Genomic DNA, 21,288 nt, shown 5'->3' on the forward strand with positions numbered 1-21,288 from the left:
ATGTGCTCTCCCCGTGTATACATTAAGAAGCGGCGGTGTCCAAAATAGACCCAAAGACCAAAAGAGGAGAGATGCATGGAGAAGAGGATGCTGGGGGGTGAGCACCGGAGAGTGAGTATTACGTTTATCTTTTTAAAGGTGGCTGAGCTGGTTATTCCATTAATTAGGGGGGGGGGGGGTGGCTCTGTTGGACGTTTCATTCATGGGGGCAGGGTTGGCTCAATGGCTCTGTTGGACATTTCATTCACAGGGGGAGCTGCTGTGGACATTGTATTAATTGGGGGGGGGGGCTGCTGCGGACATTGAATTAAATGGGGGGGCTGCTGCAGACATTGAATTAAATGGAGGTTGTGTACAGTTTATTAATGATGGGAGTCTGCTGGACATTTCATTAGTGATGGGAGGATGCTGGACATATTATTAGAGAGTAGCGTTTGTATTTCCCACCCTAGGCTTATATTCAAGTCAATAAGTTCTCCCATTCCTGATTCATATTTTACCCATTGTAACATTTTTTCTTCATGTATACTGTTTGATGTGATGAGGACTGACTGGCTTTTATCTGCGTTCCTGCCACCAGTAAAGCAAATTATAATAAGTCTTCCCAGTGTTCTCAGTATACAAATCTGCATTCTCTTTAGCAGAGTTTAGTAGAGATCTGATGGAGACTGATTTATATATCATTACATCATCCACATTACAGAAATCATTACAGAACACCTTTTGACACCATCATCATTGCTCTAATGCTCCTGTAATGTGCCTCCATGTTCTCTCTGGTTTATGTTTTCCTAAGCAATCAATGTAATTATTGTAAGATTTCTACTGTCTAATGGACAGTGCCAGGCTATCTGCTAAAGACCTGAAGCTCCCCAATATGTAGCAAGTTGGGTACTACAACTTTCTGAAATTCTGCCAATTAGGATTTCTACTGTCCGGTGGTTGGTCCTGGCACCGCCCATCTGACACTTGAGAGCTGAGTATATTGGCACAAATTTCTCAGGAGCCATGATGCAAAAAGTCTAGGTCAGTAAATGGTGTGAAAGATCCTATTTAAAGTTTTATTTTTTCCATCTTGGACATTTCTTGTGACCAGGTGATATTTTGATGTTCAACAATATTTCTATGGACCACAACTAAAAGTATTTATTATCTAATGGCCTATGTGTAACCCCACCCTAATACTCACCCTATGTGTGAGTATTACTTTTATTGGGTTGCAGTACATTGAGACCAATCTAGTGCACAATAACAACCATAATTTATGCTGAGTGACCAAAGATCTATAACCAAAAGGTGTAAAACTAAGAGGAACCTCTAATTGCGTCCAAATATTATAACAAATTCCCATTCTGCGATATAATGAAATCTTGCTGATCTCTTTAGTTAACAAGTCATACGGCTTTTAAGTTGCTGAAAGATGCTTTTGGGCAGAAGGAGTTTAACAAACAATAGATCAGTGTGACATTTTTTTTCACAAAGGAACGGAATCAATGCTTACCATTAAAGTTTTAAATTTCCTATTTTCTGCAATGCGAAAAAAGCCATCTCTCGTTAATATCTTGATGTGCTTCACTTCATTGTTGTACCTGCGGGCAAGGCATAACTTCTGAATATAAATTTGCTTTTAATCAGCCAAGGATCAATAATTACCTGCGGGCAGGGCCCAAAATAAGAGTAAACAGATTCATTGCACAGGCTGAGAGTATATTCCATGCTACGCAGGCCTGACAACTCATTAACAGAATATATTTAGCCGGGTGAAGAAAAAGATGCATTTTGTTTTGAAAAGAGGGGTAACAAGATCGTATTTATGTCCAATTAGTTCCTTTATATACAGTGTGATTAAATGTATTTTATTTGTGACCATGGTCTACTTTCAATAGGGTATTCTGCTAAATGTAATAGGTGCAGAGGAATGTAACATGCCAAGGGTGGATATAAAGAAGATAATATATATTTACATATACTGGAGACAAATGCTAGACTATATGCCAAGGGATCACTTTATAAGGGTATAGGAAGGGTATAATAAGGAGGTGTCGCTCTTTATGACTTTTTTTTTTACATTATACATGAAAATACTGTATTGTGGTATATCATGGCTGTATATGACATTTGCACCTGGAAGATCCGAAAGACATTGATAAGTCTCTGGCTGAATGGCAACCACTAGGAAGGAACCAATCTGTCTTAAGAGTTAATCCCTGATCATAGCAGACAGACCTATGCATCAACTGTATAATAAAGCCAATGCCAGCAGTGATGGCGCAGGTACAAATCTTAAGTCTGTTCCATCGCAGTGTAGTAATAGTAAGCAACTAATGTTACGTGCCTGCGTGCTGTAAAGTATTATTACAGATCAGTAGGGGGTTAATTCTGTGCTCAACCAATAAAACATCACATCTTTACCTATGCCTTGTGCTGCAGCATTGTATACAAATAGTACTTTTATCTGAAGAGACATTGGGGGATATTTATCATTAGTCCTATGTATCTTTTTGGTGTATAATTGTCACAAATTTTGTGCAAACATCATTTTTGAGTTTTTTTCTAGCGAGAAAAAAATGCAACAATAAAGTCACACAGTGGCGGAAAAAAATACAACACAGAGTGTGCAACACCGCACAACACCACATATCAACTGAGAATTTTCAAAAGAACGCAAATTTAAGCGCAAAACTTCACCGTATAGGAGGTGGTGTATGTGGGTCCATTGCTACTAAAGGGGGAAGTTTTTGCTCAATTTTAAAGTTTTTGCTGGTGCAGTCTATTCACATACAGCACACACAGCTGATACATAGGAAGGCATTTAACACTGCACATACACCGGACTATAAATCCGACTGTTGGAAACCTGCCAGTCTAACACACAAACATCTGTGCAAAATCTTGCCTAATGATTAATCTCCCGATAATGTCTTTGTAAAGAAGGCATATATGTGTTTTATCGATTAGGTGAGGGAGCAGATCTGAAAGTTTCATTGTATTTTATATCCATCTCATGGATCTCCTCATCTCTCATCTGTGATCTGTCTCATATCTCTATTTATTAAAGTGTCAAATCCTAGCAATATGTTCAGAAGCTAAATAAAAGTGTAGATAAACCCTGTCCTCAGCACAATATAGTATTGTGGGGGCACGTGGCGCCTCAGGGGGGGAGGGTAGTAGTTTTGAGGGTATGTAATGGTAGGGTAATAAAGGTGAGATATGGAGGGAAGGGTGGAGAGGAGATGTGTGGGGCTGCTGCGGACCCTGTGGCACGCAGGAGTGTCTGCGGTCAAATAGGTAGGTAGCGATTAGACATAGAAGTCCGAAGAAAAGCACAGGTAAGTATGTACGCGCTGCCCCTATATCTAGAAAGTAATATGGAGGTGGACTCCTGAAGGAATATAAAGAATGTTTCTTATATAATAGGTTTATTTTTACAATGGTGGACGACGCGTTTCAAGGACGAACTGTCCTCTTCATCAGGTCCATGTGCATATAACACTAAAAGACATCGAACAAGATAGGGGGTAGGGGGGTAATACAAATAGATAGAAACATAAGTACGTTAAAAAATTCAAAAGTACGTTAAAACAAATTCCAAAGGTATAAATAGATAAAATAGATGTGCAAGAGATTAGGACTATATACAGAATTTCTTAAATTACATAAAGTTCAGCAGGATGCAAGATAATGATGACATAAAATTCGACAAAGTGCATGAAAATAATAATAGTATACAGATGGTAAAGAACATGGTGGTGATGCTGGACCGGTCTGGGCGGTGTGACTGTCATAAATGAGAGGTAGGGTGTTTAGGTATAGACAACGAGGCTTACCTGGATATAGTACTTTAGGGTATAACAGAGGGGAATACTGTATACAAAGTATTGCAATCCTGCATAGGAAAAGGGATATGGGGTAAATGAATGGAATGGGGGGGAGGGAGGGGGACAAAATAAGAATGAGGGGTTAAACATACCTGCAGAGTACTGAAGCAGGGTATAAGGGCAGCGTCACTGGTTGTTAACCGGATGAATAGCTGTAGGTGGTGAAGGATGATAGGGCTAAATGGGGGTGTGGAAAAAATAAAGGGGGGTAGGGGGATAGAGGACATGTGGAGAGGTACTCACAGTGGTCCGGCGGGAGGTGCGCGCTGCTTGCTGTAATCCAATGGTGTTGCAGAGAACACGGAGGGTTGCTTAAAAAGGCGCCCGAAAACTGGCGCATGCGCGGAGCGGAGCGTCCGATTTTTGGCGCATGCGCAGTATTAGTTGTGGAGTGGAGCCTGAATAGATAGCGGTGGGTGAAGAGCGGGGAACGGGGAGGTGTAGGTAGGTAGGGGAATGGATAGGGGTAAGCTATATGGGCAGGGAATGGGGAGGGCTGAGGTAAAGTTAATGGGTACGCAGGAGGGGTACCCTGGTGAATACTATGTATGAATTATGACTGGTGTTAGGATGGTAAGAAAAAATTATAATAACAGCAACAGACATGTTGTTGGGAAGTAGATTAATAATGGACAATAGTAATATTAAAAAAATTCATGTTAGAAGAACGATGCTGTGATGGGAGTTAGGTAAGAAAAATAACAAAGGGGAAAACACGTGGGAGGATATGAATATAGAACGGCAAAATGGATGAGTAAATGCATGAATGGGAGAACAGTGACACACAACATAATTAAAGAATTCATGTTAAAACAACAATATTGTGATGGAAATAGGTTAAAAGCAATACAAAAGGGAAAACACATGGGAGAGTATAAATATGGAACGATAAAATAGATGAATAGATAACTGAATGGGAAAACAATGACACATATATTGGGCTATGATGGCCGTGAGATGTGCTAAGCACAAATCATGAGTCAGTCTCTGAGTTCATTACGTGGATACAGGAATCCTTGGTGTGGATGAAAAGCTATCCTGGAGGGAGATGTCTTCAAACGCGTTCCAGAGATTCGTTGAGACCGTTGGGGAACAAGGTGTTCAGCTTGAAAATCCAAAAGTTTTCTCGTTTAATCAACTGATCCAGTCTGTTCGGATGGTTCTTCGGGATCCTTTCGATGGGGATCAGAGATAGGCTACAGAAGTCCCTATCGTGGTGAGTGAGACAGTGTCTAGAGACACTATGAAGTAAGAAGCCTGCCTTAGCCTTGCTGCGGTGGGTATTCATGCGTTCCCTGAGTGTTTGGGATGTCCTGCCCACATACTGTAGGGTGCAGGAACATTCTAAGAGATATATAACAAAATCGGAATTGCAATTGATGAATGAGTTGATAGGGAAGGTTTCTTTAGTGGTATTGGAAGTGAAGGTGGTGGATCTGTGTATGAGGATATCGCAGGTTTTACATTTAGATCCCCCACACTTGAAGGCCCCTTTTAGTTCGGGGAAAAGGCTGGTTTTGGTTTTGATGGAAGACTTCTTGCGGAGTTTAGAGGGTGCTAGAAGGTTTTTTAGCGTGGGCGCTCTTCTGAATGTGATTTGAGGTTTGGCAGGGAGAGTATTGGTGATGTGGGGGTCCTTCTGTAGGATATGCCAGTGTTCAGTCAGAATTTCTCTAATAATCTTATGGTCAGTGGTATACTTAGTGATGAAGTTGGCGCTCCTGTTTTTGTTGGTGATTTCAGTATGTCGGGAGGGCAATAGACACTCATTCTGTGTCAGAGCAAGGGTTTTTGTATATGCATCTTTAAGGACTTTTGGTGGATAGCCCTTTTGTGCAAAACGGTCCCTGAGGAGTCTGGACTGGGTTCTAAATGTGCTGGTATCTGTGCAATTTCTTCTTACGCGTTTGTATTGGCTGTAGGGTATGTTTAGAAGCCATTTTTTATAGTGTGAACTTGTGAAATCTAGAAAGCTGTTAACATCTACTTTTTTGAAGAAAGTCTCAGTGGTCAGGCCAGAGTGTAGTTGGTTAACAGATATTAGAAGGTCCAGGTATTCGATTTGAGTTGGGGAGACGTTAGCTGTGAGTTGGATACCCCAGTGGTTTGTGTTAATTTGTTCTGTGAATAGGAGCGCTTCGGTTTCGGTGCCTTCCCAGATGATAATAAGATCATCTATATATCTTTTGAAGTATTTTAGTCTATGGGAAAAATGCGGATTTTCTGTAAGGTGATTTCTCTCGAAGGCCCCCATGAAGATATTCGCGTAACTGGGGGCAAATCTGGTACCCATGGCTGTCCCCTTGATTTGTTTATATATATTGGATCCGAATGCAAAGGTGTTATGGTCGAGGATAAATCGGATGCTGTTTAAAATGAATTCAGTTTGTTCTGGTGGCATAAGGATGTCTGCTGAAAGGGTCTCTCGGATGGCCTGAATTCCTAGATCGTGTGAAATGTTGGTATACAAGGAGGTCACATCCATGGTCATGAGTAAATATCCTGGTTGCCATTTGATTTGTTCGAGCTCCAGTATGAGCTGTGCGGAATCTCTAAGAAAAGATGGTAATGCTACCACATATTTTTGGAGAAGTATGTCTACATACTCAGAGAGGTTACTTGTGACAGAATTAATGCCAGATATGATTGGTCGTCCTGGAGGTTTTTCTGGATTTTTGTGAATCTTAGGGAGGTAGTAAAATAGGGGAGTGCGGGGATTTTTAGGGATTAGATAGTCCCTTTCTTTCTTTGTCAAGATGCCAGATGAGTGGGCTCCTTGCACCAGGGTGGAGAGATGTTTAAGATGGTCGAGTTTTGGATCCTGGTCCAGATGACAATAGTATTGAGAGTCTGAGAGGATAGAGGTACTTTCGGTGATATAGTCATCTCTGTTGAGAATGACAGTACCGCCCCCTTTGTCTGCCGGTTTGATGACTATCAGGGTGTTATCCATGAGTTGTTTCAGGGCCTTCTTTTCACTACTGGTGATATTGGATGGACGGGGTCCTCTCTTTAGTGTCCTGAATTCCGTGGAAACTGTATGGAAGAAGGTGTCTATGAACGGTCCCCTGCTATGCGTGGGGTTAAATGAAGAGGGGGGTTTCAGATTGGTATGTAGGAAAGTGTCTGGGGGATCGGAGGGGGGGGCTGGATCGGCCGTGTTTTTTAGGGAAAAATGTCTGGTGAGGGTAATTTTACGAATGAATTGGTTCAAGTCAAGAAAAAGGTCAAATTCATTAGAGACGGTAGAGGGGCAGAAAGAAAGCCCTTTACTGAGTAAGCTTGTTTCGCTGGGAGTGAGAGTGTGTGCCGAGAGGTTAAAGATTTTCACTTTCTGGGCTCTGGTATTTGTTAATGGCTTACTTTTTTGTTTTTTGTTCCGATTTCTCCCTCCCCTGCATCCTCTGGTCCTCCTTTTCTTTTTTGCCTGTTGGCTGGGGAAAATATGGAGAAGGTCGCCTTTGGACTCAGCAAGGGCATGACCAGATTTTCCATTATCATGGGTGGGGGTTCCTTGAGGTTGGGTGGTAGGTCTAAAAAAGACAATGAGTGGCTCGAGTCCTGGGATAAAGGGGTTTTAGGATTCAGGGTATCATTCTGTGTCTCCTGGGGGGTAGGTTGAGAAATCAGGTTAGTACATGGCAGTCTGGATGTCGTTGATTTTTGTGTGGAGGAACAGGGAGATATTTCGATTTGACTGTCTATTGTCACATTGTGGGTAGTTATTTGTGAAAGCTGGAAATCTACGTGGGGTTGGTGGTTCTGACTGGGGTTGCTAAGGTTCTGTTTGGGGTCTGGTGGTGGAGTGGCAATATGATCGGGGGAATAGGAGGCGTTGGGTCTCTTGTAGGTCCGATTAACATAGATACGTCCCTTTCCTTGAATGTGAGTGTATTTTTTGTTATTATTTTTTGCTGTTTGGTTAGGGATAGACATTAACGGGGGAATGATAGGGTGATGAGGTAAGGTTTTTTGTCCTAACACCAGTCATAATTCATACATAGTATTCACCAGGGTACCCCTCCTGCGTACCCATTAACTTTACCTCAGCCCTCCCCATTCCCTGCCCATATAGCTTACCCCTATCCATTCCCCTACCTACCTACACCTCCCCGTTCCCCGCTCTTCACCCACCGCTATCTATTCAGGCTCCACTCCACAACTAATACTGCGCATGCGCCAAAAATCGGACGCTCCGCTCCGCGCATGCGCCAGTTTTCGGGCGCCTTTTTAAGCAACCCTCCGTGTTCTCTGCAACACCATTGGATTACAGCAAGCAGCGCGCACCTCCCGCCGGACCACTGTGAGTACCTCTCCACATGTCCTCTATCCCCCTACCCCCCTTTATTTTTTCCACACCCCCATTTAGCCCTATCATCCTTCACCACCTACAGCTATTCATCCGGTTAACAACCAGTGACGCTGCCCTTATACCCTGCTTCAGTACTCTGCAGGTATGTTTAACCCCTCATTCTTATTTTGTCCCCCTCCCCCCCATTCCATTCATTTACCCCATATCCCTTTTCCTATGCAGGATTGCAATACTTTGTATACAGTATTCCCCTCTGTTATACCCTAAAGTATTATATCCAGGTAAGCCTCGTTGTCTATACCTAAACACCCTACCTCTCATTTATGACAGTCACACCGCCCAGACCGGTCCAGCATCACCACCATGTTCTTTACCATCTGTATACTATTATTATTTTCATGCACTTTGTCGAATTTTATGTCATCATTATCTTGCATCCTGCTGAACTTTATGTAATTTAAGAAATTCTGTATATAGTCCTAATCTCTTGCACATCTATTTTATCTATTTATACCTTTGGAATTTGTTTTAACGTACTTTTGAATTTTTTAACGTACTTATGTTTCTATCTATTTGTATTACCCCCCTACCCCCTATCTTGTTCGATGTCTTTTAGTGTTATATGCACATGGACCTGATGAAGAGGACAGTTCGTCCTTGAAACGCGTCGTCCACCATTGTAAAAATAAACCTATTATATAAGAAACATTCTTTATATTCCTTCAGGAGTCCACCTCCATATTACTTTCTAGATATAGGGGCAGCGCGTACATACTTACCTGTGCTTTTCTTCGGACTTCTATGTCTAATCGCTACCTACCTATTTGACCGCAGACACTCCTGCGTGCCACAGGGTCCGCAGCAGCCCCACACATCTCCTCTCCACCCTTCCCTCCATATCTCACCTTTATTACCCTACCATTACATACCCTCAAAACTACTACCCTCCCCCCCTGAGGCGCCACGTGCCCCCACAATACTATATCTAGTCCGGACCCACACAGGGACCCCGGTAGGAGGACACCCAACAGTAGACCTCCATTTTTTACACGTTAGGCTGCCCTCAGTTGTCAGTCCAAACCACAACCTCACCTAAGCATGGACTACTATAATTCCAGATGGATAAACCGAGAGAATCTAATATACAAACTATCAGTTTCCAACAAATCCACCCTCGTCACCTCCTCAGAAGATCAACATGCCTCACAGACAAACACAAAGAAGATGACAGACCTCTTTCTCCGTCTGGAAGATGCCTGTAAAAAGGAGATTCAACACTCCATAGATATTGCCTTTCTCAAAATATACCTAAAAGAGAAAATTACTCCAAGAGGCCTTAGACTACCATTCAAATCCCCTTTTCCCGATGACACATGTTTTTCCCAAGATTGGGAACGGTACCTCGAAACCTGCTCATTGGGCCTGATAGATAGGCTCATACACAAAAGATCCCGAATGGTCGATACCAACACTACATCCATTGATGCAATTAAGAATGATCTGGAACAGTATATTGACCATAGCGATTATTCCAGCTTAAACGTTTCCATTTCCAACAGGCTCCGCTCACTAGAATATTCCCTAGTCTCCAAAAAATCAAAAAAACTCACACGAGACCGCCAGGAATACCTCAAACAAATCCATAGATCATGGGAACCAGACAGGGACCATATCGATTTCCCCGCCGCCGCCCCGACCCCCGCCCCCCCCAATATCCACCCAGAGAAACCATCTGTTACAAGACAAAAAACCTTACCTCATCACCCTATCATTCCCCCGTTAATGTCTATCCCTAACCAAACAGCAAAAAATAATAACAAAAAATACACTCACATTCAAGGAAAGGGACATATCTATGTTAATCGGACCTACAAGAGACCCAACGCCTCCTATTCCCCCGATCATATTGCCACTCCACCACCAGACCCCAAACAGAACCTTAGCAACCCCAGTCAGAACCACCAACCCCACGTAGATTTCCAGCTTTCACAAATAACTACCCACAATGTGACAATAGACAGTCAAATCGAAATATCTCCCTGTTCCTCCACACAAAAATCAACGACATCCAGACTGCCATGTACTAACCTGATTTCTCAACCTACCCCCCAGGAGACACAGAATGATACCCTGAATCCTAAAACCCCTTTATCCCAGGACTCGAGCCACTCATTGTCTTTTTTAGACCTACCACCCAACCTCAAGGAACCCCCACCCATGATAATGGAAAATCTGGTCATGCCCTTGCTGAGTCCAAAGGCGACCTTCTCCATATTTTCCCCAGCCAACAGGCAAAAAAGAAAAGGAGGACCAGAGGATGCAGGGGAGGGAGAAATCGGAACAAAAAACAAAAAAGTAAGCCATTAACAAATACCAGAGCCCAGAAAGTGAAAATCTTTAACCTCTCGGCACACACTCTCACTCCCAGCGAAACAAGCTTACTCAGTAAAGGGCTTTCTTTCTGCCCCTCTACCGTCTCTAATGAATTTGACCTTTTTCTTGACTTGAACCAATTCATTCGTAAAATTACCCTCACCAGACATTTTTCCCTAAAAAACACGGCCGATCCAGCCCCCCCCTCCGATCCCCCAGACACTTTCCTACATACCAATCTGAAACCCCCCTCTTCATTTAACCCCACGCATAGCAGGGGACCGTTCATAGACACCTTCTTCCATACAGTTTCCACGGAATTCAGGACACTAAAGAGAGGACCCCGTCCATCCAATATCACCAGTAGTGAAAAGAAGGCCCTGAAACAACTCATGGATAACACCCTGATAGTCATCAAACCGGCAGACAAAGGGGGCGGTACTGTCATTCTCAACAGAGATGACTATATCACCGAAAGTACCTCTATCCTCTCAGACTCTCAATACTATTGTCATCTGGACCAGGATCCAAAACTCGACCATCTTAAACATCTCTCCACCCTGGTGCAAGGAGCCCACTCATCTGGCATCTTGACAAAGAAAGAAAGGGACTATCTAATCCCTAAAAATCCCCGCACTCCCCTATTTTACTACCTCCCTAAGATTCACAAAAATCCAGAAAAACCTCCAGGACGACCAATCATATCTGGCATTAATTCTGTCACAAGTAACCTCTCTGAGTATGTAGACATACTTCTCCAAAAATATGTGGTAGCATTACCATCTTTTCTTAGAGATTCCGCACAGCTCATACTGGAGCTCGAACAAATCAAATGGCAACCAGGATATTTACTCATGACCATGGATGTGACCTCCTTGTATACCAACATTTCACACGATCTAGGAATTCAGGCCATCCGAGAGACCCTTTCAGCAGACATCCTTATGCCACCAGAACAAACTGAATTCATTTTAAACAGCATCCGATTTATCCTCGACCATAACACCTTTGCATTCGGATCCAATATATATAAACAAATCAAGGGGACAGCCATGGGTACCAGATTTGCCCCCAGTTACGCGAATATCCAACTCACAGCTAACGTCTCCCCAACTCAAATCGAATACCTGGACCTTCTAATATCTGTTAACCAACTACACTCTGGCCTGACCACTGAGACTTTCTTCAAAAAAGTAGATGTTAACAGCTTTCTAGATTTCACAAGTTCACACTATAAAAAATGGCTTCTAAACATACCCTACAGCCAATACAAACGCGTAAGAAGAAATTGCACAGATACCAGCACATTTAGAACCCAGTCCAGACTCCTCAGGGACCGTTTTGCACAAAAGGGCTATCCACCAAAAGTCCTTAAAGATGCATATACAAAAACCCTTGCTCTGACACAGAATGAGTGTCTATTGCCCTCCCGACATACTGAAATCACCAACAAAAACAGGAGCGCCAACTTCATCACTAAGTATACCACTGACCATAAGATTATTAGAGAAATTCTGACTGAACACTGGCATATCCTACAGAAGGACCCCCACATCACCAATACTCTCCCTGCCAAACCTCAAATCACATTCAGAAGAGCGCCCACGCTAAAAAACCTTCTAGCACCCTCTAAACTCCGCAAGAAGTCTTCCATCAAAACCAAAACCAGCCTTTTCCCCGAACTAAAAGGGGCCTTCAAGTGTGGGGGATCTAAATGTAAAACCTGCGATATCCTCATACACAGATCCACCACCTTCACTTCCAATACCACTAAAGAAACCTTCCCTATCAACTCATTCATCAATTGCAATTCCGATTTTGTTATATATCTCTTAGAATGTTCCTGCACCCTACAGTATGTGGGCAGGACATCCCAAACACTCAGGGAACGCATGAATACCCACCGCAGCAAGGCTAAGGCAGGCTTCTTACTTCATAGTGTCTCTAGACACTGTCTCACTCACCACGATAGGGACTTCTGTAGCCTATCTCTGATCCCCATCGAAAGGATCCCGAAGAACCATCCGAACAGACTGGATCAGTTGATTAAACGAGAAAACTTTTGGATTTTCAAGCTGAACACCTTGTTCCCCAACGGTCTCAACGAATCTCTGGAACGCGTTTGAAGACATCTCCCTCCAGGATAGCTTTTCATCCACACCAAGGATTCCTGTATCCACGTAATGAACTCAGAGACTGACTCATGATTTGTGCTTAGCACATCTCACGGCCATCATAGCCCAATATATGTGTCATTGTTTTCCCATTCAGTTATCTATTCATCTATTTTATCGTTCCATATTTATACTCTCCCATGTGTTTTCCCTTTTGTATTGCTTTTAACCTATTTCCATCACAATATTGTTGTTTTAACATGAATTCTTTAATTATGTTGTGTGTCACTGTTCTCCCATTCATGCATTTACTCATCCATTTTGCCGTTCTATATTCATATCCTCCCACGTGTTTTCCCCTTTGTTATTTTTCTTACCTAACTCCCATCACAGCATCGTTCTTCTAACATGAATTTTTTTAATATTACTATTGTCCATTATTAATCTACTTCCCAACAACATGTCTGTTGCTGTTATTATAATTTTTTCTTACCATCCTAACACCAGTCATAATTCATACATAGTATTCACCAGGGTACCCCTCCTGCGTACCCATTAACTTTACCTCAGCCCTCCCCATTCCCTGCCCATATAGCTTACCCCTATCCATTCCCCTACCTACCTACACCCCCCCGTTCCCCGCTCTTCACCCACCGCTATCTATTCAGGCTCCACTCCACAACTAATACTGCGCATGCGCCAAAAATCGGACGCTCCGCTCCGCGCATGCGCCAGTTTTCGGGCGCCTTTTTAAGCAACCCTCCGTGTTCTCTGCAACACCATTGGATTACAGCAAGCAGCGCGCACCTCCCGCCGGACCACTGTGAGTACCTCTCCACATGTCCTCTATCCCCCTACCCCCCTTTATTTTTTCCACACCCCCATTTAGCCCTATCATCCTTCACCACCTACAGCTATTCATCCGGTTAACAACCAGTGACGCTGCCCTTATACCCTGCTTCAGTACTCTGCAGGTATGTTTAACCCCTCATTCTTATTTTGTCCCCCTCCCTCCCCCCCATTCCATTCATTTACCCCATATCCCTTTTCCTATGCAGGATTGCAATACTTTGTATACAGTATTCCCCTCTGTTATACCCTAAAGTATTATATCCAGGTAAGCCTCGTTGTCTATACCTAAACACCCTACCTCTCATTTATGACAGTCACACCGCCCAGACCGGTCCAGCATCACCACCATGTTCTTTACCATCTGTATACTATTATTATTTTCATGCACTTTGTCGAATTTTATGTCATCATTATCTTGCATCCTGCTGAACTTTATGTAATTTAAGAAATTCTGTATATAGTCCTAATCTCTTGCACATCTATTTTATCTATTTATACCTTTGGAATTTGTTTTAACGTACTTTTGAATTTTTTAACGTACTTATGTTTCTATCTATTTGTATTACCCCCCTACCCCCTATCTTGTTCGATGTCTTTTAGTGTTATATGCACATGGACCTGATGAAGAGGACAGTTCGTCCTTGAAACGCGTCGTCCACCATTGTAAAAATAAACCTATTATATAAGAAACATTCTTTATATTCCTTCAGGAGTCCACCTCCATATTACTTTCTAGATATAGGGGCAGCGCGTACATACTTACCTGTGCTTTTCTTCGGACTTCTATGTCTAATCGCTACCTACCTCAGCACAATGTCAGCACACAACATTTCATTGCACTAGAGGAATCATGTCACACTGACCTGTCTAGAGAGTTATAGGACCAAAAACAGCAATAAAACTGACTAAAATGTACTCCCGCCACACCCCTCTTCAGCTGCCCGAGATGACCGGAGCAGCCGATTGCGCATGTGCGGGCTACCCCGTTCATCTCTATGGAGCTGAGGGAGATTGAACAGAGATGAACAGGGCTGCTCCGGTCATCTCTGGGAGTGATAAGAGCTGACAGAGTGATAAGAGGTGACAGGACCCCTTCAATCCAAACTGTGATTTCTTAGGAATACTTACTTAATACTAATTGCATATTCCCTAATCTCCTTCGTCCTGTGTCGGATGAGGTAGGTACTGTTTTCTCTATTCATCAGCTCCACCTCTGCCTGCACCCTCTCCATAGCTCCTGCATACCTAGAGAAAGGAAAATACATTCTACATGTTAACATGAAAACATTTCAAACATCATTTGTAACCTAGAAAAAGCTAGACGTGTACTCCAGTCCAACAAACACAGAGGAGGACATTTATCAATACTTCTATGCCAGAAAGCTATGCCTTCCTTCACGGAGCACCGTCGTATGATAAATCTCCCCCATAGTTTTATATATTATAGAAAACTTATCATTACCAAGCTGAGAAATAGCCATTATACATTGTCATAGGGGAAATTCATCAATCCCCTCGTTTTCTGTACAGATGGGGCCCTGGTTATCTGAAAGATTTATAATAATTTACTGAGTAAGATACTGGATGCAATGTAAATCTATTCTAACTCAAATCAAAGTGTTGAAGACTGAACTAGAAGTTTACCAAACAAACTCCAGAAATCAGGAGGTCAACTTTGTATAAATATTATTAAGGCTCATGCACACGATCGAGCGTGGCTTGCTCATGGACCTCCTAAACTTCTATTGTGCCTGTTCATGGTGCCGTAAAGGCGTGGCGCAGGCACCGTACCTCGCTGCACATGGAACGCACTGGGTGGTGACCATTCATTTTTAATGGCCTCGTTCCCCTGCCAATGTCAACTGGCTAAAATAGCCCACAAACAGAGCCCGGGGAATGACAGGATGAAAGGAGGGAGGATGATGAGCTTATACAAGTGGAGAAAGAAACACTTTCCTCTGATACGATATATTACAAACTTTCTGCAGTTCACTTGTACTCTTGATTTATGTAAATTTTGTGTCCATTTCAAGCACTCACCATAGCTGTCCAGAGTAATCTACTGGCTTTGGCATCTGCTGTGAGAGAAAGGAGAGTAAGACAAACATTAGGATCTTAACTATGGCATACGGTGTATGTAGATACCTGACTAACTGTGTGAGTGAACTGGTTGTATCCCAACAAAATATCTGTATGTCTTTAAATGACCAATGGATAATGACTGGTAAACACAGCAATTTACATAAGCAACGATATGTATACAAATCCCAACTCATGTTAACTACTGTAGCATGTTCTGAGTAATCCATATTTGTACTTTTGTAAGCCCATAGATATGTCAAAGGCCAATGAGTCACATTTTAAAGTGCATGTCCTGTGTAGTATGTGTAGCATTTGTTCTGTTTTGTATCATGCATTTATTGGCAAAAGGGAAAACCACATGGACTTCAGCTGTATTTTTATACGGAAGTGTGAATAAGTACCTAGGATATGAGACAAACCCTAGAATTTTGTTTGAGAATTGAGTCATATGTTTTTTACACTTTCACAGATGTGATTAGTCTACAAAATGGACAAAAATATAACAAGTCTACAAAATATTTTTATTATAGGGTAGGCCAGAAATTTGTTTTTATACCCTATTAGCTAGGACTGTGTAGGAAGGAAGCCAAACTTCTAACTCCGACTCCTCAATTTCCCCAACTTTGACTCTAACTCCAATATAATGGTCACCAACTCAGACTCCACTGTTCTGTTAGATAAATGTTAGATCCCAGTACAGTTAGAGCTCAGTGCTGAGATACATGCAGGCCCAGTGGCTTTTTCCTCCGAACTGTATCAGAGGGAGCTTCATTACTGAGCATGTACATAAAGTGCAGAACACATTAATTTCAATTAAAAGGGGGATCAAGGATGTACATCCTATTCCAACAGCCTTTCAAGTCATGAGTTTGGGTCCAAACCCTTCTGACAGTCAGAGTCCAATGAGTGCTTCCATAACTGAAATATTCAATGGTGCAAAAGGCCAGGTAGCGGTGAGTGCAGCTTAGATGTCCTCACTCACTGCTCCTGACTCCTGACACTGGTTGTATGCATTCGGTTAAGGACTGAGCGGCCCAAGGAGCAAAACCGTGCAGCACTGCTACAGGTCCCAATGCCACCACATGCAACCAGCACGGGACACAGAACTGAGCACATGGAGGAGAGTAGAAGCTACAGTGTGGTGCAGGGAGCAGATGAGGAGCCAGAAAAGGAGAATATTTATTTTTTTGTCAGCTCTTTGGTCTCCAGTATTTGTCTGCTCTGGGGAGGTCTCCAGTATTATCAATTTAATGCTTCGGGGGTTTCCAGTATCAGTAGTTTTTACTACTTTTACAGTATGATTATCTGCTTTGGAGTCTCCAGTATTATTGTCTGCTCTGGGGGTCTCCCGTATTGTTAGTCTGCTATAGGTCTCAAGTATTATTATCTTCTGTGGGGTCTCCAGTATTACTTGTCTGCTCTGGGGGTCTCCCGTATTGTTAGTCTGCTATAGGTCTCAAGTATTATTATCTTCTGTGGGGTCTCCAGTATTACTTGTCTGCTCTGAGGGTCTCCAGTATTATTTGTCTGCTCTGGGGGTCTCCAATACTATTATTATCTTCTATGCAGTCTGCTCTGAATGCATTCATTGCTGTACTGTGGTATTTCTGGGTGTCACATTTTGTGTTGTACTGTGTTCGTTGGTGTATCTAGGGTGCTGATTACTGATATGACCCCTTAAAGTTAAGCAGTATGACAATACGGCCGTTGGACAAATAAATGTTGCTCGTCCCTGGCCTTAATCCTTAAATCATTTTGTCACAACCTTGATTCCACCAAAAACTTCACTAGCTCCACGACTCCGACTCCACAGTCCTGCTATGAGCTGCACAGGCCCTCAATATCTGAATGTGGGGAAAGTGAGGAAATGGTGACATCTGCCAACTACAGAAATTGGCTGTAGTAAACATGGGACTCATAGCCAGATGTAGTTACTGTATATACTCGTGTATAAGCCGAGTTTTGTGCTGAAAAACCTTACCTCGGCTTATAAAATAAAAAAATAAAATGACATACTCACCCTCCGGTGCCCCGATGCTCATCGCAGCTCTATTAGCCGGCAGAGACGCTTCCTTGCGTGGTGGTGTCGCTGCTGATAAAGTCATAGTGTGTGTCGGATGGCAGATCGAAAGGAAGGATCTCTGCCAGCCATTAGAGCAGAGAGAGGACTGAAGAGGAGCCACCAGGAGCCGCGACAAGCATCGGGACGCCGGAGCGTGAGTATGTAAGTTTGTTTTTTTTTATGTGCTGGGCGGGCTGGCTGTATACTACTGGGGGCGGGCTGGAAGTATACTACTGGGGACGGGCTGGCTGTATACTACTGGGGACGGGCTGGCTGTATACTACTGGGGGCAGGCTGGCTGTATACTACTGGGGGCAAGCTGGATGTACGCTACTGAGGGGTGGCTGTACGCTACTGAGGGCTGGCTGTATACTACACGGGGCTGGCTATATACTACATGGGGGCTGGCTGTATACTACATGGGGGCTGGCTGTATAGTACATGGGGGCTGGCTGTATACTACATGGGGTTGGCTGGCTGTATACTACATGGGGGGCTGGCTGTATACTACATGGGGGCTGGCTGGCTGTATACAACTGGGGGCTGGCTGGCTATATACTACAGGGGTCTGGCTGGCTATATACTACAGGGGTCTGGCTGGCTATATACTACTGGGGGCTGGCTATATACTAATGGGGGCTTGCTGGCTATATACTAATGGGGGCTTGCTGGCTATATACTGGGAGACTGTGACCAATGCATTTCCCACCCATGGCTTATACTCAAATCAATAGGTCTTCCCAGTTTTTGTTGGTAAAATTAGGGGTTCTCGGCTTATACTTGGGTCGGCTCATACTCATATATACGGTAGCTCCATGTTTCTGGGATGGCTTTAAACTGATAACGCAGTGAGAAGTCCAGCTTAAAGTGAACAGGAGCTGTGGCTGCAAAAAAGGCTATGGGCCACTACAAGGGGTGAACTGCTTCCGGTATAAAGGGTATTCCTATTTCGGCAAATTATTGTTATTTTTATGATAAAAAGTTATACAATTTTCCAATATACTTTCTGTATCAATTTCTCATGGATTTCTAGATCTCTGCTTGCTGGCCGTATAGAAAGCTTCTATGTTTACGACTTGTGGACAGAAATCTGACCACGGTCACACAGATGCACGGCTCCTTATATTACAGTCAATAATCAGAGCTGTGTGATATAACGAGCCATCCATCTGTGTGACCATGGTCAGATTTCTGTCCACTTTCTATAGAAGTACAGCAAGCAGAGATCTAGAAAACCGCGAGGAATTGATACAGAAAGTATATTGAAAAATTGTATAACTTTTTATCATAAAAGGAATGACATAAAATTGCTTTAATGGGCATAAGTTTACATCAGCTTGAACATCTGATTGGTGCGGAGGCTGGGTGATGGTGGATATATAGTAGAGGGAATACACGTCACTAGATGTCTTGGGGTTTTTTTGGGTGCACAAGTAGGCTACAACACCACATTTATAAATGAAGAAAAACTTGTCATTCCTTATCTTTCTTCAAAAAACCAAGGAGTGCCAAGTTTTTCTTCCAGAAGTTCTTGGAACTCAAGTTGTAGCTTGAAACTCTAGTTCTACAGTTGGCATCTTTAGCGCCACATCTTTTAGGTCATCTGCAAACAAGCCGATGTATGACTCACCCATTATTACAGCCTGATTAAACTTCTGACTAGTGACATTTTAAGGGCAGTACATTAGAGTGAGATGGAGCATAGACTGGAAATATCTATGTACTGTAGATCGATGTAACCATAACCATCTATTCACCACCGGATCTCTAGTGTACTGATGCTGGTATATAGAGGATATACAGAAAACAAATGACTTAGACTTTATGATAGCAGTAAATTATTTCACAAATAGTGTGAGCACTGATACAAAGCGGTAAATATTAATACAGGTAGTCCCTGGGTTACATACAAGATAGGGTCTGGAGGTTTGTTCTTAAGTTGAATTTGTATGTAAGTCGAAACTGTATATTTTATAATTGAAGTTCTAGACAAATTTTTTTCTTTTGTCCCATTGACAATTGGAGTTTCAAAATTTTTGCTGTAATTGGACCAAGGATTATCAATAAAGCTTCATTACAGACACCTTACAGCTGATTATTGTAGTCAGGGACTATAGTAAAGCTTCCAGAGAGCTTCACCTGAGTTCACAGTGGGCAGAGGGGTCCGTCTGTAACTATGGGTTGTCTGTAAGTCGGGTGTCCTTAACTAGGGGACCGCCTGTAAATATATACTTACACATGGGCTGGGTTTTACTGCATCACTTGGAAAGAAGCCAAGCTCTCCAGTGGCAATATTTTTGCCCTAAAACAGAAAGAAAAAGAAAACATATATTATTATAATTACATATTATTCATTCCTAAAAATGTATGGTAAATGTATACAAAATATATAATGGTTTAGACTTTTATTTTTTTTCCCCTTTAGGTGTGAGCGGACTGCTGAACTACACTTGGAAGGCAGTAAAGTATCCCACCACTTACCGATAGCTATATATTTGGGACACATGCCCTATGCAGCCCCCTTCCTCCGCACAAGGGTTACATGGGCTGTTTCTGTTCTATGCCGGTCTTCAGGTGGTGCTACCAACAAATGCAGCTGTTTTTAAACACTGTGGGGCAGATTTATTAAGCTGTCTGAAAGTCAGAATATTTCTAGTTGCCCATGGCAACCAATCACAGCTCCCCTTTAAAATATTCATGGGCACTGGTAAAATGAAAGCTGAGCTGTATTTGGTTGCCATGGGCAACTAGAAATATTGTGATATTCAGACAGCTTGATAAATCTGCCCCTGTATATGGGAATGGAAGAAAGGAAAGTATAGAGGGAGCAGGAGTGAGTATTGGTAGATATGCTTTGATTTTCTGCTTAATGTATACATATCTGCTTCCTCTTGACATAACTGACAGTTCCAACACTGGAGAACTCTGAGGTCTCCATTAAAGTAAATCTACCATCAAAATCAGGCATAACAAACCAAGGACACTTACTTATAGATCCAGACAGTGTGACTGGAGTAATCTTCTTATATTTGTTATCCTTGGCCTCCTTCCTTCTAAAATAGACTTGTATTATGCTAATGTGCCTAAAGTTCTATGGGGGTCTTACCAGAGCCCCTCTGTACTGCAGCTGCACTCCCCCCCTGGGATCATCCCCATTGAATGCTGCTGTCTGGCTGTATACACTATCTATGAGGGGGGTCTGCCTGTATATCCTATCTATGGGAGTCCTGCCAGTATATACTCTCTATGAGTTGTTGTCTGGACATATAAATTATCTATGGGGGTGTCTGGCCGCATATACTATCTATGAAGTGGGGTCTGAAGTTATATATTAACTAGGGGGGTCTGGTGTATATAATAAAGTGTGGGTGTTGTACATAATGTAATTTACTTGGGGGACTATATATAGAATGTTTTAGTTGTGTTTTTAAGTGTATATTTATATTATTTAGGAGCACTGTTATCCAGATGACATTATGCTGTAAGTAATTGTGGTATTTTAGGGGCACAGTGTGGGGGACTTGTTGCTTGGAACTGAAGACATCTGGTGGGGAATTCAGCAGTGATAAGCCTAAGCCAGGAGAAACCGTTATGAAGTCCTCTTCATTACAAGCA

General features: G+C 42.6%; 1 protein-coding gene across 2 annotated transcripts in view; it reads right to left on the reverse strand.

The window, feature by feature from the left end:
- Positions 1-21,288, reverse strand: part of VAV3 (vav guanine nucleotide exchange factor 3) — a 149,594-nt gene that overhangs the window by 13,391 nt on the left and 114,915 nt on the right. The window contains exons 21-24 of one of the 2 annotated variants that reach the window (XM_072127942.1): positions 19,910-19,975; positions 15,570-15,604; positions 14,658-14,774; positions 1,502-1,589 (exon numbers count right to left, since the gene is read on the reverse strand). In XM_072127942.1, the coding sequence (XP_071984043.1) occupies positions 1,502-1,589; positions 14,658-14,774; positions 15,570-15,604; positions 19,910-19,975 (306 nt within the window). Of the gene's footprint in view, positions 1-1,501; positions 1,590-14,657; positions 14,775-15,569; positions 15,608-19,909; positions 19,976-21,288 lie in introns of both variants that reach the window. The other variant, XM_072127941.1, reaches the window with a different exon arrangement.

Source organism: Engystomops pustulosus, chromosome 10, assembly GCF_040894005.1.
Source record: "Engystomops pustulosus chromosome 10, aEngPut4.maternal, whole genome shotgun sequence".
Classification (NCBI taxonomy): domain Eukaryota; kingdom Metazoa; phylum Chordata; class Amphibia; order Anura; family Leptodactylidae; genus Engystomops; species Engystomops pustulosus.